Raw genomic sequence first — 11,673 nt, 5'->3', positions numbered from 1 at the left:
TATTATGTTTAAATACTAAATGCCCTTTACTTCTTCATACAAAGGAGGGAAATTTAATAGAAGGAGAGAACTAACTGCAAGGGAAAATTGAAAAGCTGGAACGACTCGACGACGAAAGTTTTTTTCTTTCAACTGTATCAACTTGTAGTGTAAAATCGAAGAGGTGTGGTAGTGTTAAATCTTAGACATGTGTTTATCGGAACTTTTTTGCTTGATTTTCTCCAAGGAACACGCTCCTAAATTTTGTCGCAATATTAAAAAAAACACCCTGTATCTTGAATGGCCGTTTTTTTAGATAAAACAAATATTATTTATTAAAACTAATATAACTTTACATAGTCACCTATCATTACTAACTTAAAGTAATCATATTTAATTTATATCACATTTTTGTATTTGTCAGCTTACTCCCCATTTTTCTTTAATCATATCACTAGCTTTTTCACCTATCATGAAAACAACAGCATTTGTATGTCCTGCGACAATATTAGGCATGATGGACGCATCTACAACTCTTAAATTATTTACTCCATATACCCTAAGTTGGTCATCCACAACTGCTGAAGGGTCATCACTTGGCCCCATTTTGCACGTGCCTACGTGATGACCGAGAGTTGTACCTAGATTAATGAAGTAGCCAAATAAAAAATATTATATAGATAATAAACGTAAGTAATTCTAAACTTACCAACTTGTCTTACTGAGCAGCTCCAGTATTCATCTGAATTAAAAGGAAGATGTTCACAATTTGGGAATGGAATCGAACTAAGAGTAGTATTATATCTTTTGAAGTGTTCGGATTCTGCTATTGAGATGGCCTGAAAATGTTAATTTCGTAAGTTATATTAACTATTATTATAATTGTTATTTTAATTAATCTAAATTATATACTGCGTGTTTTAAATGTCGGTAAACAGAGTTGCCGTTGTAATATATCAAATACCGAAAAGCAAACGAATTAAGAAACTTTGAGCGTGGGTATTTTTGAATAAGTATTTGGGGCAGCGTTGAAGAAGTACTAAAGAAGTTCTACTACTTAGACTAATTTCACCTGTTTACGCGTTTCTTAAGCTCGTTTAGTAGCAAATCTCAAAATGCTCATTTCTTCTTTTCAATCATTTAAATGGAGCGGCTAAGTAAACACATTATGGAATTTGGCTAAAAACGAATTTTTTCCAGTAAAAATGTAATCATTTAATGCATTCTCTGTATTATTCGAATATGAATTCTATAACTAAAGTAGGATGCTATAGGATCGTTCATTTCTCTCCGTGTCCGGCCTGTGATGCGATAGGCACAAAATCGGGCTCAGCGTAATAGCCCCACCCAACGACTCTCTCTTCTCTCTCTCGGGTGCTCTCCACCTGTAATACGCTGCAACTACATCGTGAATTGCGCACCTGTTACTGCGCAGTGAAGTGACACCGAATGGGGATGAATGCGTGCGGTCAATAGTGTCTACATCTCGTGCCATCCCTACCCCGGGAGTGAACTATCCTACTAGTTATTGAATTCCAGAAAAGGCCTTGAAAGTTTGGGTTTTTTTTTTATTTCTACCAAGAAACTTAGTTTCGTTAATCAAATTTTGCAAAAAATCTTAACCAAATCGATCTATTCTCTTATTTCACACAAAATATTTCTTTTCTAGGTATTTAGTTCAGTGTGTTGTGTGTCAGCTGTGCTTATTTTCATTTGAGTGTACTGACATGTGGGATACAGAATTCGGGTTTCTCTTATCATGAAGCAGTATTAAAAGAATCAGATACACAAATTACGCCGAATTTTTGAAGAGAACAATTTTCTAAACTTTTATGTCTTCTAGGTTTACTAAGTCCTTGTCTAGCCTTGGTTTCCATGCCTTTCTCTTCGGCCTGTCAAAATCAAACATCATAAGCCCTGGTCTACAGGCTTTACCCCAGGCTTACGTTTATCTGCTAGAGAAAATGCGCTTATTATCATACTAAAAGAAATTTTCGGACTGCGTCTGCTTTCATGATTATATCAGATTTTACAGAAAAATGTATCACGAAACTATAGGGGCTGCCGAGGATTTTTATTATAGTAAGGCTGGCCAAGACAGGTAATGTTGTTAGGGAAACATGATCTATTGTGAATGAATTAAGAAATAAGTATTCTTCATCTGGCTTAGGGGAAGGTGGGGGAATATCGAATTAGTATCGTTCCATAACTCGTTTTGTGTTGTTGTTGATAGTTGTGCTCGTGTTTAGACTTTTTTTTATTAAAACTCCGCTGCCGTTATTAAGGTAGGGAACACTTTTTACAATTCTTCTAAATGTATTGCATTTCCTGTTTATATGATGCTGCAGATATGCTTTCGTTTATTAGGTCCAATTTGGTGCACTTATAATACATATTTTGAGTTAAAAAAAATCTAGGTTAGGTTTACCGGTTCGGGTAAAATCGATCACACTGGTCGATATTACCCTGCAGTGGTCGATATTACCCTACCTAATATTTGTGGCCTAATTATATATTTATATTTTATATAATAAAGTGCGCAATAAATGCAAGCATTAGGTACTTACATGTCAGCATTTCATTTCAGATGCCGCGAACATACGTCCGAAAAACTGGACGTTCCTCATGGACGGAGGATTCCATGAAAAAAGCAATAAAAGCCGTGGGAGAAAAGACATGATCCATTAGGCGTGCCGCACAAATGTTTAATGTACCATATGGTACTCTTCAAGATAGGCTAAAAGGTAGATTTCAACCAAAAAAACTTACGTTGGAAAGAAAACCTGTCTTTTCCGAAAATCAGGAAAAAGAAATGGTTGAAACCATATTAAAACTGTCAAAATTATTTTATGGATTGACAGTTCAAAGCATAAGATCATTGGTTTTTAAATATGGAGAGACAAATAAAATTAAACATCCTTTTAATAAGGAGAACGGGATGTGCGGCAAGGATTGGATCTACTCATTTATGCGACGTTATCCGCAGCTTAGTTTTCGCAAACCAGAAGCTACTAGCCTTAGCAGAGTTACCGCATTCAACAGAAAAGAAATGAATATTTTTTTCAATAATCTAGAGTTACTATTTGAAAAATACCATTTTGAAGTTCATCGCATCTATAACGTTGACGAAACTGGTATTTCCAATGTCCACAATCCGGGTCGCATATTGGCAAGAAAAGGAGAGAAGCAAGTCGGTGCGATAACAAGTGAAGAAAGGGGTCAAAATACTACGATTGTGTGCTGTTTTAGTGCATCCGGGCAATATATCGCGCCTATGTTGATTTTTAAGAGAATGAGAATGAAAGATGGCTTGGAAAAAAATGGTCCGGCAGGCACGATATACAAATGCTCAAAATCTGGATGGATTACCGAAGAGTTGTTGACCGAATGGTTGCAACATTTTGCGAAATTCGCTAATGCTACTCCAGAACAATCTATTCTTTTAATACTGGATAACCATTCCACTCATTCTTCTTTAGCTTCCTACACTTTTTGTCGAAATGCTGGCATCCATTTACTATCGCTTCCATCCCACACGTCTCACAGGAGACAGCCTCTGGACGTAACTTTCTTCAAGTCCTTGAAAACTGCTTACCACCAAGAATGTGATAAGTACATGAAAAGTAGAAATTATGAAAAAATAAAAGTTTTTGTGCGACTTTGTACCTATCGATGAAGATAATAATGATCCGCCAAATACAACGGCTCCAGGAGATTTACCATTGCAGGAAAATACATCAGAAAATATTTTAGAACCCATAGAATTCAGACAAAAGACTTCTTCTCCAAAACTAGGGCCAAGTGGATTAAGTGGATCTGTTCCAGGAAGATTGAATACCTTACGTAATACTAGATTTTCATCAGATTCGTCTGATTCTGAATTAAGTTTGGAAGAAGTTGCGGAAGACAGTCTAAGCGATGATGGTGATAAAACCCTGAAAACACTGGAAAATACTTCCTTTCACGAGTTATGTCCACTTCCAGTGTTTCAACGAAGAATTTCACAGCGAAAAAGGCAACATTCTCAAATATTAACATCTACCCCTTTAATAGAAGAGCTCGAAAATAAGACATTAAAAAAACAAAAAAAGGAGGAAAATGGAAAATTAAAGATCACAAAAAAAATCACAGGTAAGAAGGAGGGAAATGACAAAATTAAGAAGGTCACAAGAAAAATTACAGATAAAGTGGAAACCCCGGTTGGAGAGGAAAGAGAAATTGATGAAATCTGCGCTATTTGTGAACAATTTGGATACAATAATGAGATTTGGTGGCGGAGCCGTTCTTGTGCAACCTGGGCTCATGCTGACTGTACTAGCGCAGAAAAAGCTTCAGTATATATTTGTGACTTTTGCTCAGTATAAATTAATGTTTAAATGTTAAAATAAAATGAGTTCCAAAATATTACTGCCTGGTCGATTTTACCCTACACTGTGGTCGATATTATCCTATCGGTCGAAATTACCCGATTTTTTCCATGTTTACAAAAACCCATCTTAGAAAAAAAATATTTGTTCATTTGCGAAAACAATAGAAAAATCTTCTACTAGATAAAGTAACAAAGCAATTTTACCATTTTAGACATATTTGTACAAATACTTCTACTTAAAAAACTCAGTAGCGCTTAAGTAGTCGATATTCCCCCACTCTCCCCTAATCCTTACTTCACCTAAGTCCTTTAACAGTTATTTTGTAAATGTTGCAAAAAGATGAATGAATACTCACTTCTTCCCATGATCCACTTTCATACCTTCCTAATGAGAATGTATACAGTTTCTGTTTAACGCCCATAGTATTAGCAGAGATTCGCAATACAATAAATGACATTAGAAACAAAATTTTTTGGGACTGATTGTAGACAAGTCCTTAAAATCGGACTTGCACATCGATAACTTATCCAAAAAATTAAGCTCTGCTTGTTTTGCTCTTACATCGGTTTCCAGGGATTTAAATTTGGCAACGCCTAGACTAGTATATTAGGCCCTTTTCGAGTCACTTCTCCGATATGCCCTTCGATTCTGGGGTACGGGTTTTGAAACCCAATTTGATCGCATTTTTAAACTACAAAAAAGAGCTGTGCGTTATTCACTTTGACTTAATAGTAGGACTCCCTGTCAAGACCTCTTCAAAAAAGATAAAATATTAACTCCTTCTTCATTCATATTTGAATTCCTTTGCTAAATACGCAAGCATATATCAGCAATTCGAGAAAGGCCATTTCACAAGTACCCAACCTACATTCCAACCCCACGGTCAGAGTTAGTTAAAAGCTGTATACTATACAATACAAGAGAAGTGTACAATCATCCGCCACTTGAAATCCCTGCTTGTTGGTAAATTATGTAATTATTGATTATATTGTTGATGTTCAACAAAATAAAAAAAACACAGAGCACTTCCAAAACGAAAAATGTATTTATTAATAAACCAGAAAAAAACAACAAGTTGTGAGTTTACAAAATAAAGCTCAAACTGCTCTTGACAAAAGCTATAAAACGACTAAATTTAAGGAGGCATCGCAGATGCGTTTTTCCTAAACGTGACAAAATACAAAAAAACGAAAGCTGTAAGAAAAGATAAAGAACCAACACTACATTTAGGCATCTGTTTTAGATCACATTTTATTACGATCAAGTTTGGGTTTTTTTTCATCCCTTATACCTAAATTATATTATAGGAAATCCTTAACATTAAAAAATATTTTCTATAGCTATAGAATCTAACACTCCCACTTATTTTGGAATGTTCAGGATATATTTAATTGGTCCCGCAAAAAACAAAACTGTTGCTTCGGTAATGGTTTTGTAAAGATATCGGCTAATTGCAGCTTTGACTGTACATAGCAAATTTCTTCACGACTGACCACATCACGTATAAAATGAAACCTAACATCTATATGTTTCGAACGCTTGTGAAACTCCGTATTGCTGGATAACTTTATTGCCGATTGATTGTCCACATAAATCGGAATACTTTTAACCAGAATCCTTAATTCATTAAGCATTTGGCGCAGCCAAATAGCTTCTTTGGTACCGTGCGCTAATGCAATGTACTCAGCTTCAGCTGTTGACAATGCAACGACGCTTTGTCGCTGACTAGACCAACAAATTGATCCGCCGTACAGCATAAATAAAAATCCGCTTCTTGACCTACGCGTCTCCGCCAAGGCAGCAAACAGCCGGCATAATCTGCGTCAGTGTAGCCACAAATATGTATACTCCCACTGGTTCCCAAAATTATTCCGTCCTCGCGAGTCTCCAACAAATAACGAATAATACGTTTAACGGCTTGCCAATGCTTTTGCTCATATGAATTTAAAAATTGACTTGCATAATTGACTGCATATTCAATATCCGGACGACATACTCTAGCCGCGAATAAAAGCGAGCCAACTGCTTCACGATATGGAATCGCACTATTTTCTGGCGCGTTGACACTTTTGTCAAAATAAAGCCCGGGCTCCGCGGGAACACTTACGGAGTTTGTGCATCCTGCATACCAAACTTTTTGCAAATTTTGTCAATATAATGAGACTGGCTAATCTTAATTAAATGTTTCTCACGATCGCGTTTGATTTCCACGCCGACGAACTCATTTGCTTGATCGACCGTTATTTTAAACTTGCTTTTTAAATAAATTAAAACATTGTCAATCGCGTTTTTACTTTTACACATCACTAAACCGTCGTCGACATAAAGTCCTAAATACACTTTAAAATTGTCAATCTCCCCTACAAAAACACACTTTTCTCTATTAATTTTTGTAAAGCTAAACTGACGCAAAAACAACACAAATTCCTCATTCCAGCAGCGCGGTGACTGCTTTAGTCCATATAAGCTCTTTTGCAGCTTGTAGACGGTGTTATCATCTTCAGTGTAGCCTTCAGGTGGACGCAGATAAACTTCTTCCTTTAAAGTCCCGTAAAGAAACGCCGTTCTTACGTCAAACTTAATTATCTCAAGGTCTTCGTACGCCGCTATCGAAAGAAGTATCCTTATCGACTTATAACGAACCACGGGTGCAAAGGTTTCGAAATAGTAGATGCCTTCTCGCTGAGAAAAACCCTTTGCTACAAGTCGGGCCTTAAATCTGCTGCTATTATCATGTGAATTTGTCTTGATGGCAAACATCCATTTGCTGCCAATCGCACGCTTACCTTTAGGCAAAGGCACAGAAATCCACGTATCGCTTTCCAGCAGCGCTTGTTTCTCTTCTCCCACTGCGTTTAGCCACTTTTCCGCATTTGAGCCCGAGACTGCCTCACCATAGGTCACCGGGACAGTCTCAGCAGGAAACGCAACAGGTACGCCATAGCGTTCAATGGGACGAAGTTGTTCTCTGTTGCGTAACAGTGGACCTTACTGTTCCGGTTCGTCAAAGGCTTGCTGCTGCTGATCTTCGCCTTTGTCTTCAAGCGCTTGTTGATTCGGTTCTGCTGCTTTAACCGCTTGCTGATAGTTGGCAATCTGATCAGCTGGTTGAGCGTTGGGCTCTTCTTCAAGACCAAAATCAAGTGTGTAATAATTTGCTTCCTTTTTCACTACTGCTTCTATTTTGTGAAAATCGACATCGCTGCTCACATGGATTTTGCGCATTTCTTTGTCCCAAAGGCTGTAATTTTTTGATTCACGTTCGTAGCCTATGAAGATGAGTTTTTTGCTTTTCGGGTCTAGCTTACGACGTTTTTCTTTAGGCACATTTAGGTATGCGTCTATACCAAATACCCGCAGATGCTTAATATCTGGCTTACGGTTAAAAAAAAATTCATATGGAGTTGACGTTTGTTCTTAATTTAATAACACTCTGTTCAGAAAATAGCAAGCAGTACTAATTGCTTCTGGCCAAAGTTCGACGTCCACTTCACTATTAATCAGCATTGTTCTCGCACTTTCCACTATGGTTCGCATTTCACGCTCGGCGCGACCATTTTGCTCGTGAATGTATGGTGACGAAAATTCGTGAATTATTTTATTATCTTTTGTATACCTTTGAAACTGTTCAGAGGTATATTCACGCCCATTATCCGATTTCAGAACTTTAACCTTGTTACCAGTTTGTGTCTCTACGAAATTCTTGAAATCTTTGAATTTTTCAAATACTTCTGACTTATGCTGCAAAAAGTATATTTTTCGATAATGTGTACACTCATCTTTGAAAAGCAAAAAATAACGCGAACCTCGCGGAGATTCGACATTAATTGGCCCGCACACATCTGTGTGAATTTTCTCTCCAGGATTAAAGATGCACCGGTAATTATTTGCTGTGGGATGTGGCTTACGGGTTTGCTTACCAAGTACACATGTTTCACAAAAGAAATCGTCTTTTCCGTTACCAAAATCACGATCTGCGAACTCGAACAGCTTACTTGTTCTTACCACGGCACGAATGTTAACATGACCAAGCCTTTCATGCCAAAGCTTTAGCATATTACGCTTTGACTCGGCCATATTGCACTTTACTATAGGTACTTCAAAGTTCATTTTAAAAAGTCCACGATGTCTTTCGCCATGAGAAGTAAGCTTACCATTTTTGTCGCGCACTTCACAATGCGTTTCATACGCATGAAACGAAAACTTCTTATCGTTGATAGTCACGATCGAAAACAAATTTCTTCGAAGTTCCGGCACTAACAAAACGTTTTGCATTTCTCGTAACACAGTTTTTTCGTTTACTTTCTCGCGAATCATAACCGTACCTTTGCCGCTTGCAGGCAAGACTTTATCATCAGCAATTTTCACAAAATCACTTACTGCGCTAAGGTCTTTAAAAAATTCCTTTTTGTATGTCATGTGCATGCTAGCCCCAGAGTCCGCTAACCACAGATCTTCATCACTCGAGACAGTTTTTGAATAAAAAACGCTGACATCGCTGATGTATGCCTCGGCATTATATGATGAATCTTCTTTCTGCGCGTTTTCACCTCGGTACTTTTTGTTCGGACACTCTCGTGCCCAGTGGCTTTTCTGCTTGCAAATCGCGCAATTCGTTCGTTTTTTTAAATTTGCGATTCGTTTTTTGTTGTCAAACTTTTGTTTGCTTTGCTGCTGATTACCTTTATTTAAACTCAGGGCCTGTGTCTGCAAGGCTAGAGATGCCACACTTGAGTCAGTATCACAAAGACGCTTATCTTCACGAATTAGCCGGCTTATTAGCACATCCGTTTTTCGATTCACTGATGGCGTGCACTCCCATGCCATACGAAACGTTGAAAATCTAGGTGGCAAACTACACAAAAGCTTTGACTATTTTGCTGTTTCAGATGGTTTTTAATGAATCAGCAAGCTGCTTGCAGATGCACTCAAACACTTCCAGTTGTTGCGCAATTTGGACAGCATCGACAATACGAAAGTCGTAGAATTTTTGCCACGCACTTTGCTTCTCATCATCGCCGACTTCTCCAAATCGTTCCTTTAGTTTTTGCCAAACTTCTACTGGAGTCGTGCAATTGATAAGACACGTATGCAAACGCATCTCAACAGAGCCCACCAGAATACTCATTGCTTTTAATGAGTTAGTGCTCCACTTCTTCCAGTCGGTTGCTTTTGTCTCTTTGTCCGGCTCTGTTTCTGTACCTTCGACATAACCCAAAAGACCAGCTGATCCCAGAGCTAGGTCTACACCAAATTTCCATAGAGTGTAATTGGTTTCGTTGAGCTTAACGAAGTTAAAATCCCTATTATCTATGCTAGCCATAATAAAGGATTTGCTTAACACTCACACGAATGAAAACCGGTATGCACGCACGGCACTACTTTTCGGATAGCTATAGAATCTAATAGTAATCAAAAGATTAAGCAAAGAAAATAATAGTAAACTATAGAAAATCCATCCCGTGTAAATTTTTTGACCACCTAAAAGGATCCCCGCTTTTCGAGCGAGGATCCATCGGTGAAATTACGCGTTGAAATCTGAAGATGTAAATAGCTCCGTGCTGAGCTATTTACATCTGTGCCTAGAGTTCTATAAACATACTCAACCTTAACAGTGCCTTAGTAAGTAAGTACAGGGTGTTCCATTTAATAGGAAAAACGGCATATTTTTGAACTTTCCCGGTATATTTAAAAAAATTGAAGATAGCCAGTCGACGTATTTTAACTCTGAGAATTTGAAAATCGTAATAACAAAACAATTCCATAAAAAACAAAAAAGACTAACGACATTGTTTTCTTATTACGATTTTCAAATTCTCAGAGTTAAAATACGTCGACTGGCTATCTTCAATTTTGTAAATATACGGAAAAAGTAAAAAATATGCCGTTTTTCCTCTTAAATGAAACACCTTGTACCTAAAGTTCGTTTCATGGGTCTTTAACTGTGGCTCCTAGAAGAGCCAGGTATAAATACGTGTATTTTTACGCAAAGTTACAGCTGAATACCTGTGAAATGAACATCACCTACAATCTATATCTATCTCAAGTTTTAATTGGGAACTATTCGGCAATGAAAATTACAGTTAACCAAAAACTATAATTTTCTGACTTTTAGATAAATGAAAAATGTGTAAGGTGGTAACACTATGAGGTGATGTACAAAGTTAATTTTTGAATACTGAAAATTAAATTTAAAGAATAAAAATATATAATACCGGTTTAAATAGTCAAATTCCAAAACAATAATTACTTTGAGATAAAACCTTAAAAATAGTACCATAACAAATAATAATAGTTATTTATTAGAGTAAAATAGGCGTTTTAAAATTACTGCCTTCGCTAAAGCTCATGTAGTAAACTTCATCATTTTACTCCCTATTAATCATTTTACTGCCTCATCTGTAAAAGTCAATAAAGTGAACTTTTTGAGTGAAGGCGAAAAATATATTATTTTATTTTATTATATTGAATCTTCTAATCTTGACCAACTTTAAAGTATACAAACTCAAAAATTAGAAAGATAAAAACCTAAAATTGTAAAGCGAATCGTCAAATTTACATCATCAGGTTGACAAAAAATATAAGTTACGCTTTTCTTTTTAAATAGGTAGGTATTATATGATACCGATTTTGGGGAAGTTTGAGGATGGGATCGTTGATATGAATATTTTTGATAGAGTTTCTCTCTCTCGCGCCATCGTTTTTTTGTGCTCATGCAGTTTTGTATACTTAGTGTTGCCATTGCTAAGTGGCACACAGGAAATCCCATGTTATTTTTTATGGGGATTGGCTTTCCTCTTTAACTTAGAAAAAAAAGTATTAAAATTTATTAAAGAGCACTTAAATCTACATCCTATAAAATAGCACAGCAATAAAATAGCACGTCACGCACAGACATTTTTTACTTATTTAAATAGCTTAAATCTCTACCACTTGTTACTTTGATAGTCAAAATACCTTTGACATATATATCAATTCACGCCGATTCTGTGAGCTTTATTAAGCTTTATAGCCAAAAATCTATATAAAAAATTATCTTTTTTTATTGCAAAATATTTACAGGTAACAACCAACATTTTTTTATCTTGACTAGTGGACCGTCAAATAAGTTTGTCATTTTATACATGACTACTGTATTGGTAGTAAATACAGTAGTCATTTGGCTTTTTACTTTGAGCAGTACGTATACGTACAGCGTGACAAAAAACTCATCAAGATTTTTGGACATAACCTCTAAACAGACCAATTAAAAAAAAATAAAAGTTATTTTGTTGGTAGAAGATTTTATTATTCTTTAATTAACTTAAATATTTTTTCTCTCTAC

The 11,673-nt window shown here is 36.4% G+C and overlaps 1 protein-coding gene across 1 annotated transcript in view; it reads right to left on the bottom strand.

Moving 5' to 3' along the window:
- Positions 1-275: 275 nt before the first annotated feature.
- Positions 276-11,673, bottom strand: part of LOC126748318 (glucose dehydrogenase [FAD, quinone]) — an 84,486-nt gene continuing 73,088 nt past the window's right edge. The window contains exons 7-8 of the mRNA XM_050457464.1: positions 689-818; positions 276-620 (exon numbers count right to left, since the gene is read on the bottom strand). Coding sequence (XP_050313421.1) covers positions 400-620; positions 689-818 — 351 coding nt within the window. The 3' untranslated portion in view covers positions 276-399. The remainder of the gene's footprint in view (positions 621-688; positions 819-11,673) is intronic.

The sequence above is a fragment of the Anthonomus grandis genome, chromosome 22 (assembly GCF_022605725.1).
Source record: "Anthonomus grandis grandis chromosome 22, icAntGran1.3, whole genome shotgun sequence".
Lineage (NCBI taxonomy): Eukaryota > Metazoa > Arthropoda > Insecta > Coleoptera > Curculionidae > Anthonomus > Anthonomus grandis.
This window is presented reverse-complemented; position numbering and strand designations above follow the sequence as displayed.